This window comes from Acomys minous (genome assembly GCF_964271855.1).
Source record: "Acomys minous genome assembly, chromosome: 7".
Taxonomy (NCBI): domain Eukaryota; kingdom Metazoa; phylum Chordata; class Mammalia; order Rodentia; family Muridae; genus Acomys; species Acomys minous.
Window position 1 is genome coordinate 50,744,842 of NC_140488.1, and position 27,436 is coordinate 50,772,277.

General features: G+C 41.5%; 2 protein-coding genes across 5 annotated transcripts in view; both read right to left on the bottom strand.

Annotated features, from left to right (window-relative positions):
* The window catches only part of CENPI (centromere protein I), a 111,186-nt gene extending 99,193 nt beyond the window's left edge, over positions 1-11,993 (bottom strand). For 2 of the 4 annotated variants that reach the window (XM_084789857.1, XM_084789856.1), the window contains exons 1-6: positions 11,823-11,992; positions 11,270-11,397; positions 9,408-9,625; positions 7,635-7,772; positions 4,448-4,566; positions 4,048-4,155 (exon numbers count right to left, since the gene is read on the bottom strand). In XM_084789857.1, the coding sequence (XP_084645983.1) occupies positions 4,048-4,155; positions 4,448-4,566; positions 7,635-7,772; positions 9,408-9,612 (570 nt within the window). In that variant the 5' untranslated portion in view covers positions 9,613-9,625; positions 11,270-11,397; positions 11,823-11,992. Of the gene's footprint in view, positions 1-4,047; positions 4,156-4,447; positions 4,567-7,634; positions 7,773-9,407; positions 9,626-11,269; positions 11,398-11,822 lie in introns of all 4 variants that reach the window. The other 2 variants (XM_084789855.1, XM_084789858.1) reach the window with 2 other exon arrangements.
* Positions 11,994-14,149: 2,156 nt separating this feature from the next.
* TMEM35A (transmembrane protein 35A) lies at positions 14,150-27,274 on the bottom strand. The gene is made up of 2 exons (XM_084788781.1): positions 27,001-27,274; positions 14,150-15,862 (listed from the first exon to the last, which is right to left on the bottom strand). The coding sequence occupies exons 1-2, from the start codon at positions 27,118-27,120 to the stop codon at positions 15,479-15,481; spliced, it is 504 nt and encodes a 167-aa protein (XP_084644907.1). The 5' UTR covers positions 27,121-27,274; the 3' UTR covers positions 14,150-15,478.
* Positions 27,275-27,436: the final 162 nt, after the last annotated feature.

Sequence of the window (27,436 nt, forward strand, 5' to 3'; positions counted from 1 at the left end):
ATCAGATATCCTGTATGTTTGGCACCATCTTGTTTCCCTCAATAAATGTTTTTTTAAACAATATTCTTTAAATGAATTTGTATATTAGTAGTCATTACCCTATAGTTTGAAGTATAGCATAATCTATACTGCTTTTTCTGCACTTAGAAATGGATCCAGAGCTGGGCGTGGTGGCACAGATCTTTACACCCAGCACTCGGGAGACAGAGGCAGGCGATCTCTGTGAGTTCGAGGCCAGCCTGGTCTACAGAGTGAGCCCAGGACAGCCAAGGCTACACAGAGAAACCCTACCTCAAAACAAACAAACAAACAACAACAACAACAAAATAGAAATGGATCCAGATAGACTCTAAGCATAATTATAAGAAGAAATAATTTAGACTTCGGTACAAATTCATTCCCTCATACCCCTAGGATATGCACCATTTGCAATATTATTCATCATGTTGAATATAAAATGAATGCCACACAACTGCTGGCCTGAGGCTCCAGCCAGTATTATGAGGAATGTGACATTCTCCTTTAATCACATCTAGAAAGGAGAAATCCATATGTATCTCATACATTGTAGTTGCCTTGACGGCAAATATTTAACTGCCACATCTGAGTCATCATGCAGCCAGAATCCCATCCAAATCTATGAAAATAAAAAATACCGCTTTTAAAATCTAAGCCCTGCTGCTAGCCACAGTACCTTACTTCCAAGTACAACCCCAGCACTCTGAGGAGGCTGTAAATTCAAGTGATCCTAGACTACACTGGACACTCTATCTTAAACAAGCGAATGAACCAAACAGAACACGGGGCCAGTGAGATGGCTCAGCAGGTAAAGAGCACTTTCTTCGCAAGCCTGATGTCCTAAGTTTGATCCCTGGAACCCACAGTGGAAGGAAAGAACCAAGTCCTCAAAGTTCTTCTCTGACATTCACATGTTTACCACGGTAGGAACACACCCAAACTCACACAAATGCATTAGAAACACAATATATATTTTTTCATTTTCTTTGGGTTTTTTTTTGGTTTTTTGTTGTTTTGTTGTGTTTTTTGAGACAGGGTCTCTCTGTGTAGCCTTGGCAGTCTTGGACTCACTTTGTAGATCAGGCTGGCCTCAAACTCACAGCAATCCACCTGCCTTTGCCTCCCAAGTGTTTTTCTTTTCTTTTTTTTTTTTTCATTTTCTAAAAATGAAAAAACCTTAGAGCCTTTTCCCATACATGTTGAGATTGGTGATATTTGTATAAATATAAGTCACTTAGAAAAAACACTTAAAGGTCTTAAGAGTTGGTTCAGTGGTTAAGCTACATGTTGCTCTTGAAGAACACTTGGCAGCTCACAGCTGTCTGTAACTCTAGTACTGGGGGACCTAAGGCCCTCTTCTGACCTTCAAGGACACCAGGCATGCACATATTGCATAAACGTATATGCAGACAAAACACTCATACACATAAAATAATTAAATCTTTTTTTTTAACATTAGAAATATCATATTCATTTTAAAATGCCAGTCATGGTCAAGCAAAATAGCTCAAGAGGTAAAGTTACCTGTTGTCAAGGCTGATGACATGAGTTCAATACTGGACACTGGACCCCACAGACTGCAAAGAGTGAACCAAGTCCAGCAAGTCACCATCTACCTCTCCATACACATGTTATGAAATGCACAACCACATATACACACAGAATAGATAAAATGTAAGAGCAGCAAGATGGCCTTTACCCACTGAGCCATTTGCTGAGAAAGAACCAGGAGGATCATGTGTTTGAGGCCAGTCGGGGCTAGCTACACATAAAAACTTTACTTCAAAACAAGGCAAAAGCCAGGTGTGGTGGCGCACGCCTTTAATCCCAGCACTCGGGAGGCAGAGGCAGGTGGATCGCTGTGAGTTCAAGGCCAGCCTGGTCTACAAAGTGAGTCTAGAACAGCCAGGGTGATACAGAGAAACCCTGTCTCAAAAAACCAAAACCGTGCCAGGCGTGGTGGTGCACGCCTTTAATCCCAGCACTCGGGAGGCAGAGACAGATGGATCGCCATGAGTTCAAGGCCAGCCTGGTCTATAAAGCAAGTCTAGGACCAAGGCCAAGGCTATACAGAGAGACCCTGTCTCGAAAAAACAGAAATAAAAACCAAACCCAAAAATGAAACAAAACAAGGCCAAAGCAAAAGCAAAACTATCATCATATATTTGAATGTCTGGTCCCCAGTTGGTGGAACTATTTGGGAGGGATTAAGAGGTATGGCCTTGTTAGAGGAAGTGTGTCACTGAAGGACAACCTGACTGTAGTCTTTCTCCTAACTGATAGGATTTGGCACTACTAGATATAATTCCTATAAAACTGCTTTCAACATATTGTGTTGAATTTTTTTCAGTAATTGTCTCACTGAATAAATAAAGTTCAGGCAGAGTGTACTAGTGAACACCTCTAATTCCACCACTACCAACAGAGAGGCATATAGATCTCTGTAAGTTCTCAAATAGCCTGTTCAACATTGAAAATTCCAGGGCAGACAAAGCTACACAGTAAGATCCAGTCTCAAAATAAAGCAAAGTTCAACCTCTAATCAAATAACCTCTGCAATCTGTTCTCAACCCCACCATTATCACCCACTACCAACTCCCACTAAGTCAGGATGTTCTATATGTAAAGTCTTCTAAAACACAATTTACACATCTCACAGCTTTGCTGGAAACAAGTATTATTTACTTCCAACAAATCCCTAAGTCACAGAACATGGTAGAACACCAGTACTAGGCAGGCAGAAGCACATACATCTCCAGCCTGGTCTACAGAGCAAGTTCTAAGCCAGGCAGTGCTTCATAGAGAGACTCTGTCTTTAAAAAAAAATCTCAATTCAATTCATCTTTCCAAGGCCCAGCCCAATGCTTACATCTTTTATAATGCTTTTATTAATCACTCTGCTTTGCAGAGTTTCATTCTCAAATATAGTAAAGTAATTACTATCTTTCGGTTATTATTTTACTCTCTCTCATAATTCAACTTTTAAAAATGTGTAGGGTGTTCTGTCCGCATTTGTATGTCTATGTACCACATGTATGCAGTGCCTGAAGAGGCCAGAAGAGGGCACCCGATCCCCCTGAAACTGAAGTTACAGCAGATCAAAGGGAATCAAACCCAGGCCTTCTGAAGGAACACGCACTGCTGTTAGCCACTGAGCCCTATTTAACCTCACAATTCAATTCTTAAATTGTTACCTTCATATGATTCATTTAATTCCCTTGCTACATTTTTTACATTACTGGACTACAGAAAGCTAAATTTTAATCTGGTGACTAGAGTGGTTAAGAGCACTTGTTGTTCTCTCAGAGGACACAGGATCAAGTCCTAGTACCAACATAGATGCTCAGATCTGTCTATAACTCTAGATCTAGGGTACCCAATACATTCATCTAAACTCCATGGGCACCGAAAGAAAAATAAAGTTATGCCTACCTAGTACAAGGCAAAAAACAGGATGGCAACATGAATTGTCACAAATAAAATCAATGCATGAAATCCAGTCCCAAAGCCAAGAGGAATTAAGTTAGATGTCTGCCTTACATGGTCTATGAACTACTGACCGTCCTTGAAAAACATCTTCTAGGTAGACAGTACACTGATTTCTTGGCAGTATTAATGTTCTTAGCAGGAACAATTATGCTATTTATTAAAAATAAATAGCTCCATTTGCAACTTGTGAAATATAATGATCTCCTCATTGGTTCTCAGGTCATTTTTGCAGGGTCAAGAAAATTCAGAGTAAGTTCCCCTAAAGATTTTGCTGATGTGGTTTAAAGGGGGAAATGGCAATCACTGAGCTAAATCAACAAAACTCTATCTGTAACATTATTTCCTTACAAGATCTACAGCAAATTTCTCAGATTCGTTAATCTGTGAAAGAGGCAACAAAGATGTCTACCGTGTAATTCTTTATACTTTCTGTATTCTTAATGTATCTTAAAATAAGTACAGAGCACACACTAGGAGGCATGCTAGCATATACAAATATAGCATCTGATTGAAGCTTAACGTTGACCAGTGCTTACTTACCAGAGCATCATCTTGCAATGAAGCAAAAAAGAAGCCATAGAGCAAATTAATTTGCTTCTTATGATCAATAAAGTCAAACATTGCGACCAACCAACGATAAAAAAGTACCTGTTGACAGAGAAAATACAGTCCTTACAGAAATGCAGCTAATTGCCACAGAAGAGCTTTATTCCCTCCTCAGTGCCATTTTAAAAGCTTCTAGCACCAAACAGGATAATAGATTTTTTTTATTTCTTAGTAACAAATTCAGTTTGAACATGGTCCTTTTATCAAACTAGATTGTTCTGAAACCACAGGTTACGCACAAAAGGCCACTACCATTACTCCCTAAGTGGCTCTTCTTTGCTAGCCCATAAGTGGGTTCTGAAGGACTTACCATCAAAGTATCTAAAAAGATTACCTTGGTATTATCAGAACACTTGCCAACACAGAGCCATGATACTGCCTTAACCACAGAATCTTCTGATATGTGCGTTTCTGGAATCATGCACTTTAACATCCTTGTGTTTATAGCATTCCCTGGAAAACAGATCAACTCTAAATTAAACTGGATTTCAGTGTCTCAATTGTTCCTTTACTATTATTCACAAAACCTCAAATGCAAAAAGCAAATTATTTTGCCAAAGCTATACAGAGAAACCCTGTCTCAAAACAACAACAACAAAAAATAACCAACCAAACAAACAACAATAAAAATATTAATTAAAAAAAAAACAATTTCCCTGAGGTGTCTAGGTTTCATTTTTTATTATCTTCCATTCCTATCCACTACCCTCTTTAAACTTTAAAACAGCCTCACCACTACATGCTTGCCATTTTACAAGCTCAAAGGAGAGAATGTTATGCTTACTCCATTTCCTCTAGTAACTTCTAAAATTAGTTTACAATCTAAAGCAGTGCTTCTCAACCCTTTTGGGGGTCGTATATCAGATGTTTACATTACAATTCATAGCAGTAGCAAAATTACAGTTATGACATAGCAACAAAATAATGTTATGGCTGGAGCTCAGCATGACATGAGGAACTGTTTAAAAAGGAAGGCGGCAGCGTTAGGAAGGGTGAGAACCATAGGTCTAGAGGCTCTATGCTGTTCTTATACCATTTCTAGTGTACCTATTTCTTAAAAACACATTTCAACTTTCCCAGCGAAATGTAATGATCCAATATGGAGAACAACACAGAAGTGCCTAAGAGAGCAAAAAGGAATTCTGATGGTAACTTTTGACCTCAGCCAATTCCAATTTAACATAAAAATAAAAAAGTAACAGCCAGGTATGTTGGTACACACATTTAATCTTAGCACTCAGGAGACAGACACAAGCAGATTTCTTTAATTCAAGGCCAGCCTGGTGTATCAAGCAAGTTTCAGGCCAGCCAGGGCTACATCAGGAGACCCTGTCTCAAAAATAAAGAAAATGAAATTGATCTCAACAGAAACCAACCAAACACAAATTGCTAAAAAGGTGGGAGAACAAAAAAAATCTGAAGCGACCATTGAAGACTAGCTTAACTTTCTAAGAACACATAGGTAAAAGAACAGAAATAAAGTACTTGAGACTAATATGCTGAACTCAGTAATGTGTTACTTTTAAAGTGCAAACATATACAACCACACTCCCATCCACTTCCGTAAACAGAATGGAAGGTTACACATTAATATGCAAAAACAAGAAAATGGTCTGTAGTTAAAGCATAGGTTTGACAGCTATACCATTCGAATAGAGAGAACAGTGGCAATGTAGGCCATAAACACTAGAACTCGAATTCGGAAATGTGAGTTTTCTAGTTCTAGCTTTGAGATCAAGTCTCTTTAACCAGTCCAGGACTGTTTTCACATCTTTTGTTTTACCATCTTCTGTATTTGTGTGTGTGTGTGTGTGTGTGTGTGTGTGTGTGTGTGTGTGTGTGTTTACGTGTGTGTCCCTATACTGTGGCACATGTGCGGAAGCCAGAGGACAACTAGTGGAAGAGTGAGAATTGGTTCTCATCTTCCACTATGTGGGTTCCAGGGACTGAACTCAAGTCCTCAGGCTTGCAGGCAGGCCCGCTGAGCCAGCACGGTGGCCCATACATATTAAAATGAAGGCCTGGATATCAGTGAGAGAAAGCTAAAAGTAAGAAGAAGACTGAGAAGGTGGGATTTCTCAGCTCCTTGCCTCCCTCTCACCCTAACCAATGAACACAGGACAGGAAACACAAAAGAAAAAAGCATCCTGAATGCCAGAGTCAGAGATAGTGGAATGAAGACAGTATAAATAGGAACTTGTCAGATAAACAAACGTAAATTGGTGAAAAAGACTAAGTGATCTTTTAAAGTCCTCTTTTAGAACATTATTTATCAACGGTCCTAGAAAAAAAAAAAGCTAAAAATGTTTCCCTGCATCTGGTGACAAGAGTCTCATGTGCATCTTCTTTGTAAAGATGTGGTAATTAGTCACTTTCAGCAATATGCACATATATCCTCTTGGCTTATGAAGGAGTCTGAATACAGGAAATCTCACTTCATCATTTTACTTGGTTACTCTTTTGGAGAGATTAGGGTAACTGATTTCAATGCACAACTTCATTGAAAAAGTCGCAAAGGCTTGGGGTTTGGAAGTTAAGAGAACTTGCTGCTCTAGAAGAGGACAGAGGTTTGCTTCCCAACACCCATATGGTGGCTCACAATCGGTAGTGCCAGGGTACTCCACACACTCTTCTGACCGCCAAAGACACCAGGCACACACAAGCAAAACTACTCATAGACTTAAAGCAAAAATAAATAAATCTTTAAAAAAGAAAGCCTGGGTATACTGGCGCCCATCTCTACTCCCAGTACTTGGGAGAAGGGTCAAAGCCAATTCAGGACTAGCCCAGTCTACTTAGCAAATTCTAAGTCAACTTCAACTATATTATTGTGTCTCTGTGGGTGCATGTGCTTCTTGGTTTTTTTTTTCTTTGCTTGTTTCATTCTATTGTAGTTTGCTTATTTGTGTATTTTTTTTCCTAAAGAGAAAAAGAAAGAAGGCATGGAGTGGGATGGGTGGGGATTATCTGGGAGGATATGAAAAAGTAGAAAGCATGATCAGAATATCCTGTACAAAAAAACTCTTAAAAAATACTTATTTATTTATTACATACACAGGGTTCTGCCTCCATATATACCTGCACACCAGAAGAGGGCACTAGACCTCATTATAGATGGTTGTGAGCCACCATGTGGTTACTGGGAATTGAACTCAGGACCCCTGAAAGAGCAGACAGTGCTCTTAACCACTGAGCCATCTCTCTAGCCACCAAAAAAAAAAACAAAAACAAAAACAAAAAACACCTTTTTTGAAAAACAGAGTTTCTCTGTGTAGCCCTGGCTGTCCTAGACTCACTTTGTAGACCAGGCTGGCCTCGAACTCACAGTGATCCACTTGCCTCTGCCTCTCTTGAGTGCTGGGATTACAGGTGTGTGCTACCACACTTGCCTTAAAAAGCTATTTTCAAAAACAAAAACTAGATTTCCTTTCAAAAGAAAAAAAAAAACAAATAAAAACCAAAAACTGTCTGAAAGACAAAGGTAACAGGAAAGTGATGACAAATGTATCAACTCAACATACCGAATTTGCCACTGAGTGCCACATTTAATAAAACATCAATTGCTTCTGGAGCTAAGCCATTTTTCCAAGCCACATTTTCCACAGTTTTCATGTGTTTTTCCAAGATCTTATCTTTACTCCGTGAAGCTTTCTTGGGACCTGGAAATGGAAACAATATCGAACAGTGAGACCTTGACAATTCTTTCAGTGCTCATCCTCAACAATTACAACCTTGTTAAAGAACCTGTTAAAGGAATAGACTAGTGCAATATATGTCTTCCTTTAAACACGCAAACTTGAGAGTTTATTACTCAATACTCAGCAGCAACAGAATCTTCAGTGAAGAAAACTTTCATCATGCCTTGACATCTCTGCTATACTATACTACCTGAAAAAGTTCAACTTAAAAGAAAACCTCTTTCAATTTGGGACAATTCCCAAAATCTGCAGTGCAATGAATTACCTAAAAACCTTTCTATGTATGTGTAAGAATGCGTATAGAAGACAATGGGGATGGAATCTTCCTTTATCACTCGACATATTTGGGGTTTTGTTGTTGTTGTTTTGGTTTTGGCTTTGATCTTTGTTGTTTTGAGACAAGGCTTCTCGCTGAACATGGAACTCAGCAACTGGGCTAGACTATCTGGCCAGGAAGATCCAGGCATTCTCCTATCTCTGCCCCCCAGTGCTGCCATTACAAGCATATATACCATGCCAAGAGTTTTACATGCATACTGGAAATCTGAACTCAGATCCTTATGTTACAAAACAAGCACTTCGCCAGGCATAGTGACATACGCCTTTAATCCCAGCACTCTGGAGGCAGAGGCAGGTGGATTGCTGTGAGTTCGAGGACAGCCTGCTCTACAAAGTGAGTCTAGGACAGCCAAGGCTAACACAGAGAGACCCTGTCTCAAAACAAACAAAACAAAACAAGCACTTCAGCAACTGGGCCATCTCCCCAGAGTACCAGAAGCCTTTAAAAAGGCACAGTGCCAGGTTTCATCCCACACCAATAAAATCAGATGGCTAAGGGTAGATAATAAACATGAGTATATTTTAAAGAGTCTCAGGTGATCACAGCGTCTTCCAACCATCTATACTAAGAAGATGTCTTGTTTTGTTTATAGAATATATAGTGTTATATAGTAAATATAAATGACTATTACATAAAATTTTGAATAAACAAAAATATATTTCCTTTAAAAAGGATTTAAAGAATGGATGTAATGCTGCACACCTATAATCCCAGCACTTAGGAGGAAGAGGCAGGTAGATCTCTGTGAGTCTGAAGCCAGCCTAGTCTACAAAACAAGTCCCAGGACAGCCAGAGCTATACAGTGAGACCCTGTCTCAAAAAAAAAGTCTTAAGAAAAAGACAAGAATTATTTTTGGACAGCTTCCCACTATATAGACCATGTTAGTCTTGAATTTATGTTCCTCTTACCTAAGCTTTATCCTCAGTACTGGAATTACAGGTACGTGGACACTACATCCAGCAATTAGAACTAAAAGCATTTTAGAGGGAAATAGGGCTTTGGTACCTGGGGCTGTGACTCAGTTGATAAAAGTGCTGGGTTCTATCCCCAGCTCCACATAAACAGTATGAAGCAATGCACTCCTGTAACCTTAGCAATGAGGCATCACAAACAGGCAGATTGGGAGGTGAAGGCCACCCTCAGCTACAAAGTGAGTTCCAGGCCAGCCTGGGATACAAGACACACAGTCTCAACAAAAAAAGTAAATGAAATCTAAACAAAACAAAGCAAAATAAGGAAAACAATCTGCTTTTACCTTTCTGAAAGTATCCTACTGCTATTAGCAGAGCATCTTCATTTTGACCATCAGCAGCTTTAGGTTCTTCCACTAAATTGCTTTTTTTCAAGATACTCTTCAAGTTGTCTGATTTCTTTTTTACCTTCCAGCCTAAGAGACTGGTCTGAGAACTATTAGTGCCTTGAGAATTTCTGTTTCGTAGCCAGTAGTTTTGAGTTGCCATTGCGATGCACGCTCTAGACAGAAACAAGTGTCAAGTTACTATTAATTAGCTAGAGACAATGGCCTTTTTTTTTTTGCCTGAATTCCCATATGCAACCAGTATTTAATGACTAAGAATCCAAGAGACATAACTTGACCTGAACAGAAATAGCTCAATAACTTCCCAATGCAAATAAAGATCAATTTTTAAAATCTGACAACATATATTCCCTTTTAAAATGGCTACACCATATAAGTACAAAACCATCCCATCTTATGATTACAATCTTTTTCCACTCCTATTTTTCCTACCTCTACTTGATTTTTCTTTCAATCTTTCTACTCCTTTTTTGTTAGTTCTATGTGAAAACTGCACAGTTTAAAAAGGTAACTAAACTAGGTGTGGTAGTACACATCTTTGATCCGAGGAGTCTGGGATGCAGAGGCAGGCAGATCACTGACAAAGCAAGTCCTGGATGACCAAGGCTACACAGAGAAACCTGTCTCCAAAGAAAAAAAAAAGAAAGAAAGAAAGAAAGGAAAAGGAAAAAAAGCTAACTAGTGCCCAGGGTAGTAATATTAACCATTTATTAATTCACACATTCAATTAATACTATGTGTCATCTTTATGCCAAATATAAGTCTAGTCACCAGGGCTGTAAAAATAAAACATCATGGGGGCTGGAGAGATGGCTCATAATTCCCAGCAACCACATGGTGGCTCATAACCATCTATAATGAAATCTAGTGCCTTCCTCTGGCCTGCAGGCACACATGTGGGCAGAATATTGTACAAATAATACATAAATAAATCTTTTAAAAAAATCATGGTACCTAAAGTCATAAACCCTACCCTGGGGCATGAGGGTTATAAGCCAATGAATCAATACGTGACCAGTGCAGTGAAATGACAAAAACAGGATAGAGCAGGAATCTAATTTGAAGTAGGTATTCAGAAAAAGCCACTTGTGGTAGTTTGAATGGGAATGCTCCCCCAAAATAGACCCATACATTTGCATACTTGGTCCCCAGTTCGTGGAATTGTTTGTGAATGATTAGGAATGTTGGAGGAGGTGTGCCACTGGAGGTGAGCTTTGGTTTCAAAACTCCACACCGGTCCCACTTAGCTCTTTGCCTCGTGCTTGTGAGTCAGACATAAGCACTCAGTGCCACGCCTGCCTGCCACTATGATGGTCCCGGAGGCCACTACTCTCTGGCATAGTAAGCCTCAAATTCAATGTGTTCTTTTATAAGTTGCCTTAGTCATAGTGTCTCTTCAGAGACAAAAACAAACAAACAAACAAACAAACAATTAGGACACCTCTAAAGTGGCCTTTAAGGTGCACTCTAAAGACCATGTGTAGCAGGGGAAGAGGGGGTGGAAGAGTATTTTATGAGGACGGAAAGGAAACCATAAGATCTTCCGAGCAAGAAAGAACTTTGTGCATTAAAAGAAAACGCGTGGACGCCAGTGTGAACACTGTGGAGTGAAAGGGGTGAAGGGGAACATTGAGAGATGATGTCAGAAGATAACCAGGGAGCTCATTACTGGGTCTTGTAAGCAAAGAGTAGGGACCCTGACTTTCCAGTGTCATGGGAAACCACAGAAGAAAGACTTAAGACCTTTCCCCCACCCCACCCCCACCCCCGTAGTGTGGAGAAGACTAGAGAAAACTTACCAGGCTTTGCCAAAGAAAGCAGATGACTGACCTGCAGAGGGCCTAGGCTGTGTAAAAGTGTTAAAAACAATAGATTCATTGAGAGGCGGCCTGGATGCTCAATTCAGAAGCATATGCACTTGGGTTGACTGTTAAAAAGAGAAAAAAGAACAACAATAAAAGGCTTAGACACAGGAACGAGGGGAACCACGAGTGACTGATAAGGAACCAAAACTGACTTCTAACTAAAGCTTTAGCTGCAAGTGGGAAAATTAAATGGAATGACATTCACTCTCTTCCCCCTAGAACAAGAGACCAGAAGGTAAGAGAGGAAATTCAAATCAGAAGGAGGAGAGGTCCCGTGACAGAAGTGTCAAACAAAAGAAGGGCCAGGGAGCAGATTCTGACCCCATTGGGCCAACTGTTCCAGCGCCTCTAGTGGTTCAATTCACAGTTCTCCCCTCCCCTCCCCTCCTCACGCAACAACGAAACCAGCAAAAAACTCCGAACTAGGCCGATTGCTGAGACCAGAGTAAACTCCGATCCCAGCTATACTTTTCAGGATTAGTCTTACCCTCGCCGGTCACGGTATTCCAGAAGATCTCTGAGCCTCCACCCCAACACCAGTCGCTAGGCATCCCGCTTTGAGAATTTGTCTGACTACAGAGCCCCGGGAGCCCAAAAGCCGCCTCTGAGATTCAAAGGCGCTGGCCCCGCCCCGCGCATGCGCTTCTGTGAAGACCGAGGCAGAGAAGTAAACGGAAAACTAATCTGCTTGAGTGCCGCCCTAAGGCGGGAGGTGGCGTGCGCGCCAGCGGAAAGTGACGCAACTCAATGACGCAGAGCGGCTGACACCACCCACGTAGGCCTAGGGCGTGCCCTAGCTGGCAGTAGCTCCAGGAGTCCGTTAGTTCGCCGCATTCTCAATGTCCTGAAAAGGCTTGCATCAGTTATTCTGAGGGAAACAAAGCTAAGTGACTCGATGTTGAGTTTAACGCAGTCAAGTGTGGTATTCATTTTGCCCACATTGACCCCAAATGCCTGTGCTTTGAATCTGCGCGGGGAGGAAAAATGTGAAACTGAAAACTTGACAGTAAAAGAGGCATTTCCCCTATGCTGTGGCTGAAAGGGTCTGTGGCTTTCCAGTAGAATTGGAACAAGAGGGAGGGAGTGCGGGGGGAGGCAGGCGGGGGTGGGGGTGGGAGAGCAAACACCAAGATCCGCCTGCTTTTGACAAATGATGGGTACAAGTCATTTAAATTTACTAAAATCTGTGTCAGATGTTAATCCACCTTGAAGGTAGCAAACTGTCAACATGTAAAAAAAAAAAATTCTAATCTTGAGGAATTAACTGACCTTACGCTAGCTAAACCAAAACCAAGAATTTAGTCCGAGGTCTAACTTTAGCTCATTATTTACTATCTACTAAACTAGAAATAAAACCCAGATTGGTGGCTCAAGCCTTGTAATCCCAGCACAGTAGAGACTGAGGGAAGAGGATCACCGAAGGTTCGAGGACTCCCGAGGACAAGTGTGACCTTGTCTTTTAAAAGGTCAGAGAAAAGGAAAAAGAAACAAAAATCTAGGAATAAGAGATAAATTTAGCCAGGCGCAGTGGCGCACGCCTGTAAACCCAGCACTCAAGGAGGCAGAGGCAGGTGGATCTCTGTGGGTTCAAGGCCAGTTTGGTCTACAGTGTCCAGGATAGCCAAGGCTACACAGAGAAACCCTGTCTCCGAAAAACAGAGAGAGAGAGAGAGAGAGAGAGAGAGAGAGAGAGAGAGAGAGAGAGAGAGAGAGAGAGAGAGAGAGAGAGAGATATTGATTTAATGCCTCTCAGCGACTTGAGGCCATAAGATTATTATGAACTTCACACAAAATTATAAAGAAACCATTTGCCATCTCAGATACGCACAAATAATCAAGGATTAAGATGAAGAATTCGAGACAGACTACAGCAGAAATGACTACCATGTTTAGCATGGTTTTCAGAGTAGTTTGACAAATTCATTTACTCAGGCATAAAAATTGAGACTGTCCATTTTTTTCTGATAGCTGCTCTTTAGTAAAATTGAAGTTTTTATTGAGCCATTTTTCATGCTTTTAATGATTTAATAGACTCAAAGAAGTGTAAACTGGACAGAATTGGAGGCTTCACCTTCCCTTTCACAGATGATGGTACCCTAAGTGATGAAATAACTTACTTAACATGACAAATCTGTAACAGTGCAACTTGTCACTTTGTGGATTCATCGTAGTGAGAGACACTGCTTCATATTTATTTAATGGGCCCTTGGTTTTTCCTGAAATAATTTTTCATCCTTTCCTTAGACTCACTCAATAAAGACCCTACTAACGCTGGAGATGGTATTAGGATCATGACTCTAAGGCTTTCCCTCTTACATGGTAACATCAAAAAAGCATGAAGAAATGGAAAAGGATGACAAGGGAGCTGACTCATTCGTATACTGAAACCATTAGATCCTTCTTCTCTTTCTTCATCTGGATGTTTGTTTTCTTGCTTGCATGTTGGCATACTTGCTTAGTTAAGAGCCAAAAGCTAGATGTGGTGGCACATACCTTTTACCAAGCACTCAGAAGGCAGAGGCAGGTGGGTCTCTCTGAGTTCCAGGCCAGCCAGTGCTACATAGGGAGACCTTATTTCAGAGAGAGAGAGAAAGCATGTGCCTGGGCCAGGTATTTGTGATCTAAAGCAAGAGAATCTCTACTTTGAGGCCAGTTTAAGCTACACAGTGAGACCCTGTCTTAAAACAAACAAATAACAACAGCAACAACAACAACACACACCTCTAAAAATTTACATAGACAGAAGAATCTGAGTTCCTTGGCTATAGGAATTTTTTTCTTTCTAGATTTTCAGTCCACATCCACAGCATGTCCTCCAAATTTCAAAAATCTTTATTTTGAAAGAATGAGCAAAAGAAGACAGGTACGAATTACCAAGAACAATGACACTGAAGAAAATACAGAAGTCCTCTCCCTACACACAACCCCGCCCCCTTTCCCATCCCTGGTACAACAATATTAAAACCATCAAAGCACGTTTAAGAAAGAGAAACGACAGTATGCAACCATGAAAGTAAATTTCCATACTGCTCAATCCAAATAACCCATGTCAAAAGTCCTTCCCCCAGCTAAACTGCACCCATTGGGATACTGAAAAAGCATCAAGTAGACATTGCTGGAGTATTTAACACTTTGTTAAGGTTAGCAAAGTTCGGTGAGGAACCAATAGGAGTAGAGAACTTTTCCAACAGATAAACAGTGGTGATAACTTCTCTATTCAACTGTAGGTTTCAGAAAACCACTGGAGCTGGACGGTGAAACTTTTAACAGAACCAATGCTTGGTCTCTTGGTGGAAACAGTGGGGAAGCTGTCAGTTCCAGGCTGATAACTGAGAACGGTGAAAGTGAGGCAGCTCTGGGCTTGAAACCAAAATGGAAGGTGTCTAATAAAGGGTTACTATTGGATTTCAAAGAGCTCAATAGTTTGGGCTTAGGCAAAGGCAAGGAGAAACCTCCCTCTACTGCATCTGCTTAGAGAATCAGACTATTGACTGCATCTATCCCTCGCTTTAATTAAACTTGATGTCGAGTGTTGGAAACTTAAAAGTTTTAAACTTCTTCTCCTAAAATTGTGGGTTTAAATTCACAGCTTAACCCAGAGAGGGATTCTGGCCCCACATGGGAATAGGTTATTTGTTTTCTACCAGAACAGAAGTCTCTTTTACAGGAGGGTTCTTTTATTCTACCTTTGCTGGAATCGATTTATAAACAGAAGGATGGCTGTGCAGGATTAGTTCAAGATCAGAGCCCTCTCTCCACTTGTGTATATACCCTCACACATTGGTTAAGTACATTCCTCCACACAGAGTCTCACAGTCACATGCTTGCTGTAGTCCATCTTACAAATACACCTCAATAGTAGCCATATACATGTACATGCAGCAAGATGTGAGTGTTGCCTCAGAGTGATTAAAGGTGGTGCACAAATGTCAATGTAGGGAGGTCACTTTAGGGTATAAATGTACACAAGCCAATTAACTTGCAGATTGTATTTTTCTCTTTTCCCCCAAGATAAATAAATCAAATGAAAAAATCACACACACACACACACACACACACACACACACACACACACACACTGATATCTTCTTGGGTGTCAAGGAGGCAACTGCCTTGAAGGTCCACTTTCTGCACTTTAATTTTCTATGACACCTTCACTTTGCCCTGTGGGGCCTTCTCATACAAGGAGGGTTGGTCCTCTGCACTCTCAGGCAAGGCCTTCTTCTCAGAAGAGCGGTCTTCAGGCTTGCGGGCAATTAGCAGGCGGCAGGTGAGCAGGATTCCAAACACCAGAGCATGGGCATAGCGTTTGAGAGGATCACCGACCAGCTGGTGGAAGAAAAGCACGGCCAACACCAGCAAGAGCAGGAAGAAGTTGGCCACATCTTTGGGACGCCCAGGTACCAGGGTCATGACAATGCCACAGGCCACTTCAAGAGCACCAATACTTTTCCGAAGGAGAATGGAATTGATGCCCATTTTCTTCAGCAGAGGAAGGGCTCGGACATAGCTCTTGTAAGCACGTTTCTAGAGTGGGGATATCAGAAGGAAGTCAATGCGTTAACCACAAGTTTAACATTAGAATGAAGAACACACCAGCAAGGGTCTTTTTCCCTACTATCACCTTTTCACACCAACCAAAGTTATCCCATTGTTCACCCTGTCCCCTACATAAAGCCTTTTGGACCTCTATGATTAAAAGCCATGAAAAATATGAGCCTGGAGAGGTGGCTCAGTGGTTAAGAGCACTGACATACTTTTAATCTCAGCACTTAGAGGATGGCAAAAGCAGACTGATCTGTGAGTTCAAGGACAGCCTGGTCCATATAGCAAGTTCCAGGACAACCAAGAATGCATAATTTAGAGATACTGTCTGAAAGTAACCACAATAACTAAAAGAGCACTGGGTACCCTTACAGGGAACCTGAGTTGGATTCCCAGCATGCCTGTGGTGGCTCCTAACCATTTCTAACTCTACTTCCAGGGGTCCTCTGTCTTCTGGCTTCCGTGAGCACTGTACATATGTGATGCACAGACATGCATGCACACAAAACACTCATACATATTATTTTTAATTAGAAGGAGGCATCAAACCACAAAGAAGACCCTCAGCTGCTCCAAACCTGCTAGCACCTTGAACTTGGATTTAGCCTCCTGAATTATGACAGATAAACTTGTGTTGTTCACAAACTGCCAGACTGTAACATTTTGTTGTGGCAATCTGACTGTACTAAGACAGTACAATGTAGAAAATATGGTTTCATAGTACTTTTAAAAGTTGTATCCTATCTCAGCACTCAGAGAGGCAGAGGCAGGCAGATTTCTGTGAGTTTGAGGCCAACTTGATCTACAAAGTGAGTCCAGGACAGCCAGGGCTACACAGAGAAGCTCTGTCTGGAAAAGTCAAAACAACAATAATAACAGCAAAGCAAAAAACAGGTCCATGTAATCCATATCCTCACTTCCTAGTGCCTATTTTGTCCAAACACGAGTTCAAGGCAAAGTATGGGAAAGCCTCACTAATGTGGTCTTTCTTTATTGGAATGTATGGTACGTTTTATTTTTAAAGCAGGGTTGGAGTATGTATGTGTAGAAGCAACCCAAAATTCCCTTTTTTTTTTTCTGGGCAAGCATTGCTTTGTTTTTTTTCTTACAAATGAAATTGCAAATACATCTTCTCATTGAAAATATGCTACACTCCACAAGTGTTTTCTTTGTGTCTGTGGACAGAGTACATAAAGTAGAATACGAATTCTATTTTATTACTTTAACAGATTGACCCTGGAAGCAAGTATTTGTACTTATTTATCTATTCTGAGACTGAGTCTCATGTAGCCCAGGTTGGCCTAGACCTTTCTTCTTCTTCTTCTTCTTCTTCTTCTTCTTCTTCTTCTTCTTCTTCTTCTTCTTCTTCTTCTTCTTCAGATTTATTTTCTTTTAAAGATGTATTTATTATGTATACCTCAAGCATTTAAGACAGATGCTTATTTCCACCCAAAGTTCTGATTGCCTTTTTAAAAATGGGGCTACAGTTGACAGAGTACTTGCTTAGCATGCATGAGGCCTTAGACTGCATGAGTCAGACATGTTGGCACTTGCCTAGAAGCCCAGAACTCTGGTGCGAAAAGTGAGAGAATCTGAAGCTCAAGGTCACCCTCAGCTATAGGGAAAGGTGGAGGCCAGTATGCTACACATGAGACCTCAGTCTCAAAGAACAAACAAACCCTGGCTCCATTCACTGACTCAATATTTAGTCTTTCCATATGCTAGACTAAGTATTCCGAATGCAAATATGAAACGTTCAAAAGGCCTTACATTTTTGAAGTTTGAAATTTAAAAGGGAAAGGGTAAATACAGAGATGTGTACATGTGATAAAATGTTGAGTTTTGCATGCAATAATGATTTGTATATACCAGAGGCGTATCATCAGATCTCCTCAGATGGTGACAGTGGGCATGGAGTCTTAAAAGAAGGTCTTGGGAAATGGGAGAACCTGGATAGAGAGAAAGGTCCTAAAGCAAAAAGTAGACAAATGTGTTGCAAACACTACGTGAATGGGCATGTTAACATACACCTGTTAATCCTAGCTTGGGAGGAAGAGGTAGGAGGATGTGATGGTCAAGGTTGTCTTCTGCTGCTTAATGAGTTTGAGGCCAGACTAGGATTACAAAATCCTATCTAAAAAAAAAATAGAAAATGACATAATTCCATTCTCCTTCATGGCTGAAGAAAACTTTGAACTGTAAGCAGAGACTAGTGGGGCCAGGCATGGTGGTGCACGCCTTTAATTCCAGCACCCTGGAGGCACAGGCAGGTAGATCTCTGTGAGTTCAAGGCCAGCCTGGTCTATAGAGTGAGTTCCAGGACATTCAGGGCTCTGTCACACAGAAAAACCTTGTCTCACAAAAACCAAAGGTGGGGGTGGGGGGTGAGGAAGGGAGGAGAGAGAGAGACAGAGGCAGAGATGTCAGAGGCAAAAACTACTAAAGTCAGATCTCAATTTCTACAGATGAGGCATCAACCAACTGCAGACTGAAGACAAGTTAAATCTGCATGCCTATTAGACTTTTTTTTCAACTATTCCTTACTACAGCATTATGTTTATTGGGCATTGTAAGTAATCTAGATGGGAATATGTACATAAATAATGTAAATACTAGGTCATTGTAAGTGAGACTTGAGCATGGAAGGATTTGGGTATTCTCTGGAAAGAGGGAAGCATGTGTACTGAAACCATCCCCTAGGAATACTGACAGACAATATATATTATAAGGATCAGGCAGAAAGCCAATGTGACCTCTTAGAAGCATCTGGCCCTTGGAGTAGTGTACATACTCTCTAAGTTTGGGGAAAAATATTGAGACAGCTCTCCAACTACTGTGCAGGTAAAGGCACCTATAATTCATGGATTACTTACTGTGAGTCATTCGAGAAAATCCTCTATGGACACCGTTAAAAGACCAATAGAAGGTTTACGTTTTCTTTTGGTTTTTCCAGATGGGGTTTCTCTATGTAGCCTTGGCTGTCCTGGAACTCACTCTGTAGCTCAGGCTGGCCTTGAACTCACAGAGACCTGCCTTCCTCTGCTTCCCAAGTGCTGGGATTAAAGGTGTGCACCACCACCACTCTGCAAGGTTTCCGGTTTCAAATGCATAGGTTTAGAGTAAAATCTGCTTGGCTTTAAATTCCAGCTCTTCCAGATTTCCAATCTGATATCCATAAGAAAATTATTTGACTTCTCTGAGTCTTAGCTTCAAAAACAGGGTGTGTACTAAGTAAAAGAAAGTAAAGCTACTTACCTTATGTAAAAAATATCAGAAGATGCCAAAAACAGAGCACAGTACTGTCCGCAATGAACAAAATGTCAACGTTTAAAATATAGGCAGGCGCTGACTTTGTACAACCTGGCCACACCTAACTCTTTCTAGCCCTGTGCCTGTATTTAAATTTTCACTCCATTCCACTTCACACATGGAAAAATGTGTGTTAGTCATAGTTCTCCCTCTCTTCTCTCCTTAGGTTACAGCAGGGTTTTTGTTTTGTTTTTGGAGTAAAACTGAAAGAGAGATTTGTCAGGCACACAAAGCTCTAGGCTCAAAGAAATCAAAGCTGGAGAGATGGCTCAGAGGTTAAGAGCACTGCCTGCTCCTCCAAAGGTCCTGAGTTCAATTCCCAGCAACCACATGGTGGCTCACAACCATCTGTAATGAGATCTGGTGCCCTCTTCTGGTGTGCAGGGGTACATGCAGGCAAAACACTGTATACTTAAATAAATAAATCTTTAAAAAAAAAAAAAAGAAAAAGAAAAAAGAAAAAAAGAAACCAAAGCCACATGCATCAGAACTCAATTCAAGAGTAGCGATGCTGCTGCAAAGCCTCTCACTGTTAGCTTGCATGCACACTACTTGCCTCTTTATCCTGGTGATAGTAGTAGAGGGGTGTTAGGGAAAGAACTCCAGATGCAAGGGGCTTCTTTAACACTTAAGAGGACCATTTTCTCCCCATTTCTTATATTTTGCTTGTGAGTCTAGCCTTTAACGGCTGAACCATCTCTCCAGCCCTCTCCATGCCTTTTCAAGACAGTGTCATGGAGCCTCAATATGTAGCTAAGGATGGTCTTGTGCTCCTGATCCTCCTGTCTTAACATATAGAATGCTGGGATCACAGGCTTCTGCTGTACCTGGCTATAAGATCGATATCTCTCTCTCTCTCTCTCTCTCTCTCTCTCTCTCTCTCTCTCTCTCTCTCTCTCACACACACACACACACACACACACACACACACACACACACACACACATTCCCTGTAACCCAGGCTGGCCTCCATAAGTAGCTAAGAATGCCTTTGAACTCCTGATCCTTATGTTTTTATCTTCATAATGCTAGGATCACTAGGGTAAGTCACGAAGCCTACCCTGTTCATTTTCAAGAGGACAGTTCCTAATTAACAGCACCAAGTTTTTCAAGAAGGAATTCCTAAATCCTAAATCCTAAAGTTTGAACTTCTGAGGAATGCACAAAGGGGACAAGGTAAGTTTCTCAGAGATCCTGCCTGCAGTCTCTTCAGGTCCTAAAACTTCCAGATATGCATTAAGTAGCATCTCCAGCTTCCCCAGCCCTAGCTCCATTCACTTACCATTCAAGAATAGATTCTTATCTATGCTACTGTGGAATCTGTCAGTAGCCCTCCTCCTGTCCCTGTAGCCATATGCAGAAGACACCTTATTTTCAGCCCTGGGAATCAATCCACCCACAGCTAGGTAAATGTTCCATCACTGAACCCTGGTAGCCTTTCTTTCCTCTTCTTTCTCAAGAGAAACCTGAAGGCATGTAAGGCATTTTAACAAATCTCCAAATGCAGACTGTATGATGCATTAAAGATAGGATGGATATTGACATTATAGGAACCTTTGTTTTCTTTCGGCTGTGGAACAGAAGACAGACATTCAAAGACTCGCCCCATTGCTAGCTCCTCTATTAATGCTTGGTGCGGGCCACCTCACTTCTAACGATAGAATGGTCACATGTCTTGAATCTGTAGTAACTAGTTCTCTAAAGGCATTAATGGTTTTAAGGAAGTATAAAGACTGACTCACTTTCCCAAAAAAGCTGTCATAATTTACTTTTTAATGTCTGACTTCATTTTCTTTTTTCATTCAAATGAAACAGACCCTGAGCTATAGTTTCCTTGAAAGAGCAAAGAATAGGAAACAGAAATGTTTAGTCAAATGTTTCAAAACTCTTCAAAGGCAGTCATGCAGCAGTGTCCTTGGACATGCATTTGTTTTGTTGCCTCAGTTTCCCCTTTGATAAATTAGATGAGGCCAGGCTCGTTGGCACATGCCTGTAATCCTAGTACTTGGGGAGGCAGAGGCAGGTGGATCTCTGGAAGTTCAAGGCCAGCCTGGTCTATCCAAAGTGAGTCCAGGACAGCCAAGGCTACAGAGGAAACCCTGTCTTGAAAAAACCAAAAGTAAATAGATAAATTAGATGAGTATGAGTATTTTGGAAATTTAGTCAAAGGTTCACAGTACCATAGCTTCAACTGAGAGTAACACACACACACACACACACACACACACACACACACACACACACATGTTTATGTGAACCACACAATTAGAACTCTTTACTTTTGTAAGCCACAGTAGTCAATTTAATACTATTGATGAATTAAGTAGGTCCATCCTTGTGGTATGAGAACACATGATTCAAAAGTACATGAAGCTTTTCTTTACCCCTTCTCCTCCTTTTTCATTTATTCTTCCTAACACCCCAGGGCCATGATCTCATATTAGTGACGTTAAACTTCAACACCAAGATCAAAAATGTCCAGCAATATTCATCTTTGATCACAATAATAACTAACCTAAGACAGCTAACAAGATAAAACAGGAACAGAGGGTAGTTTGATGCTCTTTAGTTCACTTATGCTAATTCGTTGAAAGAAAGAAAAGAAGGGGCTAATAGACTGTATAATAGATTTCTTTAAAGTCAAGATAACAGATAAAACTATCTTACATTGTTAGAAATCAGGACAGTAAAATTACCCTTGGGAGGGCAATAACTGAAAAGGACATAGCACATACTAGAGTGTTTGCTAGTCATCTGCTGCTAATGGGTACATGCTAACATGATAATATTCTGAAATGTTCTGGAACTGCACGATTATGCAGTGTGTGTGTGTGTGTGTGTGTGTGTGTGTGTGTGTGTGTGTGTTACACTCCAACAAAATTCTCAGGGAAAATTATATTAAAGTGGAAGAGTGCACTGACAAAAATATATTTTGCCTGAAAGGCTCAGCCTAGTTACTATCTTAGACCACATAAAACCTACTCAAGTGCTGCAAAATTTGCTGACTCACATTTGATTTTCATGAATTTTTGTAGGAAAAAAAGCCACCTGTGAATCATAGAGCATTATCTGAATGCAATAAAAAAACTCATCACATCTAATTGCTAACTATTCATATGAATAGTAAGTAGCTTTTCAGAGATTGCACTTTCCATTGTTATTAATACCTACCTAATGAGGACTCTAACAAACCTGATCCTATTAAGCAAAGGGGATCCTGACTATATTGCCTCTTAGAGCAGGTGAATCTGTCCTCTAATGCTAAGCCAAAACCACCCTGAAACAAAGTCAGATGTTGGCCAAACTGATCCCAGTTACAACTTTGATGTGATGTGTGTAGTTCAGCATGTGAGGCTAACTGTGAACTAAGCAAATCACATCACATCTCAGGGTCTATTTTCTCTCTAAGGGAACAGATATACTGCACCATGTCCAAGAAGTCTAAGCATTGGTGAATTACTACCCTATTACCTAGTTTGGAAGCAATTAACGGTGCTGATTGGAAGCGTAAAAGATAGCTATGGACATTAAATAAACAGCACAAACATGTTGGGAATGTCTCACTAGGGTGACACAAACAGGGGAGCATTTAACTGACTACAGATAATCTAATTGATAGAATCAACAAATCCTTAATATGAGGGGATGCAATGAATCAGAGACCTGCCTCCTGGTCCCCAGGGTCCAAATCCTTTGGCTTCTTTGTGACAGGATTTGGGTGTTTTCTTACTAATACATATGAGGTCTCCTGGATAGAGCTACCACTACAAAAAGCTGAATACAAATTTCATGCAAGTAAGCCACCCATATATCCCCAGTCACTGCACAGGAAACTGCTTAACAACATCTGTAAGCATTGTCTCACAATTCAAGTGAACTAATGAAGCATTCAGTCAAAGGCGTCTCCGATCACACAGGATTCACTTGGGATATAGAAGACTATATAATAACACTTCCTTAATCTGGGGGAGGTATGAGACAACACATACCAAATGGATTATTCAGAAATGCATATGTTAATTTTGTAGGAGAGTCACTGCATTACCCAGCAGCAAGTGGATTCTTCAATATTATCTGATTGCATAAAGGTCTGCTCACAAGGGCACATGAAAATACATTTTGTTCTTCTGTGCACTTGATTCTAGCCCCTTAAATGACCATTTAAATTAGTTCAAAAAACCATTGCATAAAATAGAATCAATTATCACCATCATCTCACCCAAAGCGTTTCTCTGAACAGCTACTGTAGCAAGCATGTACCAGACATTCTAAAAATGCTGTCTCAGTTGATGTCTCCAACCCATTGGGTTAGCAATTCTTATTCCCATGTTACAAATAAGGAAAGTGAGATGCCAAGTGGGCCAGAATTCTAACTCTAGCTTGTATGGACCCAAACCCTGAACTCTTCAAAAGACTACTAATATTTCCTGTATTTTCCAATAGAGCCAAAAGAAAAGTTCCATAGTCTTTTGTTTGATTTTTAGCACTTTCTCAAGTTATTCTTCATACAGTGAATACTATCTAAGATAAAATAATAGCTCTCATCTATCTGGCTGTCTATCTATTTGTTTGTTTATTGATACAGGGCCTCTCTATGTAGCCATAGCTGTCCTGGAACTTACTATGTAGCCCAGCCTGGCCTCAAACACAGAGATTCATCTGCCTCTGTCTCTTAAATGCTGAGATTAAAGTGTGTACCACACAACTAACATATAATGGTTTTAAAATAGAAATAAAAATAGACAGAAAAGAAATGCAAAATCTAAATTTGAAAAATTGTCTTAGCAATGAACTCCCATAATATAGACTGGGGAATAGAACTCATACAAAAAAAGGAAGAAGAATATGTAAGGTATTTTAAAGAGTCGGTTGTAGATTCTATCAGCCAAAAAATTCAGTGACTTCTTATCACATTGTTTCCAACCTCTTCTCTAACGATAGCCTTCTATGATATTAGATAAATCATTAAACCTGGTGTGTTCCAATTATCCATTAGTAAAATAGAAAGGTCTAATAAGATGAATCTACCTCCCAGAGATGTTCTAAATAAATAATATAATAACTACACCACCACCACCTTAAAGTCTTATGAGAAATACCACTATAGTCAATATATGACTAACTCCATTAATGCGAAGAAATCATTCCAAAAACAAGAATTAGAAAAGTCTAGATAATCATTCCATCTGCCCTAAGTTTGGTATTCTGAAGGACTATTGGCCCCCTCTCAGAAACAAGAAATAGCTCATGAACTGCATAATCAAGAATAAACCAGAGAAGGCTGAAGGATGGTGACGAGGCAATGCTACAAATGACTCATTCATTCACCCATTCATCCCACAAATACATAATACATACATATACATGCTTTTGGAGACAGGGTCTTATGATGTACCCCAGGCTAACCTGGAACTTTTAAGTCTCCTGTGTTAGCATTTGGGGTGCTGTCCACAACATATATTGAGCACGTTTTGCTCAAGAACTGAATACTACCTCCCTTTCATGTGAGCTCAAGATTAAAGCTGGGACAAGCCTGGGCACTATGCCGTGGACCCTATGTCAGAAGCCATCACCAGCCACAGCCTGACACTCAGTGTAGGAAGAGACCCTGGGAAAGAACAGTTTGGAAATGCTGTATAAGGTTCACACCGCTGCGACATCTACCTTCCAGTTAGATAGTATTTGCACCTCCCCAAAAGCCTTATAGTGCAGAAACACAGAGGTGAGCACACACACACACACACACACACACACACACACACGTTCCCTACTGCTCTGTTGGAGTATAGCAATTGAAATATTTTTCCGTATATGCCAGGAGATCTTTAGGCTTGTTTTCCCCTGCTTTCATTAGGCTGCAATATACAGCTCCACTCCCTAGGAAGAAGCTCACTCTAAACCCATTTGTGGCTAGTACTCTTCATGAGCTCCTGCCAAGCCGGTAGGAAGCTTCCCAGTGGTGACTCCATCTTAGTTAAATTGCCCGCAGAGACTAACACTGTACTTAGGGTGCAGCTTGAGGGATGCTTTAAAGCAGCCTGGCAAGGTTCAGAGTGCAGGAAGCATAGTGCAGAAAGCTATGTTCTAAAGAAAGGGAAAGCTTAAAATACCTCTGGTGCACACGCACCAATGTATAAATAAATGGCACATACGAAAAGTAAAGCAAGAGTACATTCATGTATTTAAAATCAAACACCAAACCGGTCCAACCAAGACAAAAGCATAAAAGCATTTCCCCTCCACCCCTTCCCTGTACTCCAACCTCTTCAAGCCCTTTGGTGGCTTTCTGCTACCTTCACCCTACCCCCTTCCCCAATGTAGGCAGCCTTGGCTACTTATTTTGACCTGCTTTCAATTCCATCTGGCCTAACATACTGGGAGGAGGGGAGATGAGAAGGAGGCGCATATTAGGATTTGCCACTGGGGCTAGACCTAAACCACCCTCCCCCACCCCAGAGTAAGGAAGACACAGACAGCTCAAGCTGGAGCTGTGTGCAAGTATTCTCGAAACATCTACAATTTGCCAGACTTCATCCATTTGCAGCTCAGGTTGAGGGGCCCTGGCAGGCTCTGCAGTGGGCTCTAGGAGAGGATTAAGCCCTTGCAATGTGTGAGGCTATGCCTTCCTGCCTCAGCCCTAAAGGGAAAATACTCTCGCCTCATTTCTCTCTTCTATTCCTCCCTTAAGCTCATTTCCATCTTGACCTTGAGAGCCCAGTTATGTGCTTGCTCCCATTACTGGCGCTCTGGCAAAGGCTTCTTGAAGCGGGCGGGGAATTGAATAGGCAAAGTGATAAGGGCGGAGGGAGGTGAGAGACCGAAAGTGCTGGAAACATCTCTTGCTATCTCCTAGTACTCCACTACATAAGTCTTCATGGTACCCAACTGGAGAAGGCAGCCCAGCCCCCAGTTTGCAGAGCTGTTTTGGCCAGTCGCCTTCGGGCATTCTAACTCTGCAGAGAGGGAACCTGCAGAGGGCCTGGCTCTGGGCAGCTACTGGAGGCATGGTGGGGGATTACTGACGGTTTTGACCAGAGAGTATAGACTTGATAGATTTTGTAGATTAGCCTACACACAAGACAAGATAAAACAAAACATCTCCCCCCTTTCTCTCTCTCTCTCTCTCTCTCTCTCTCTCTCTCTCTCTCTCTCTCTCTCTCTCTCTCTCTCTCTCTCTCTCTCTCTCTCGGGAAGGGACAGAAGCAGAAGATGCTCAATGACCTTTATTTGGGGCAAGACTGCTTTGTCTCCAAGATTCAGCTCATACCGGGTGCCTAAAGGAATACTGTCAGCTTTGCACGGGAACACCTAGCCAAGCCTCTACAAACTGCTAGCTTTAGGAACCCGGCTCCCCACCCCACCCCCCAGCTCTTCCTCTCATTCCCCTTTGTTCCTCCCTAAAATATATAAACTCTGGCTCGCTAAACTCTTAGCTTAGAGAGAAGGACTCAGACTTGCAGACCGGTTGCGACTGGGACTTTGGGTGTGTGCTGGGAAGACAGACGGACTCGCCGCTGATGACAGGTGCTACGCAGGTCTCAGTCTCCTGCTTGACTTGAAATTGGGGGGTCCTCGCTGGGCAGCCCCTCCCCCAACTGGCATGCAGTGGCACCAAAACAGTTGGTCCCGGCATAGCCCACAATGAAATAGCTCTCGTCCAGCTGTTTCTTCGGAGCTGAAAGTTGTTAGGGAGAAGGGAGGGTCCGGGGTTGGGAGAGAGGTTAAGAGAAAGGCACTGGAGCAGAGAAAGGAGCAGAGGTAGTCTCAATCCCATGGGAGTGCGCTCCTCATTGCTCCTTTACATCACTTACCATCTCACTGTAGGCATCCTTGCTGAGCCTGGGGGTCAACTTGATAGTCCCCATGAAAACAAAGAAGAGTCCCAGGGCCACTGAGAGGGCCACAATAGTTACGGTTCGTGGGGATGCCATGGAGTCGCCAAGGCAGGTCCCAACTAATCCTTCTGCTTTGCGCAGCCGGACTGTCAAGGCGCAGGCAGTTAGCACAGAGAGAGCTAGAGGCACGCTGCGGAGGCAGCAGGCAGAGAGAATGACAAAGGGAGAGGAGGGAGCTGGAGAGAAAAATTGAGAGATCGAGATTCAACCACTCTCACTACAACAATCGCTGGGTCCTAATGCCCTACGCTTGCACCTCCCTGCTTAAAGGACCGTGGAGAAGTTAAAAGAAGCCCTGAACTGAGACGGGAACTTCCAATTCCTAAGTGCAAAGAAAGTAATTTATGCCTCA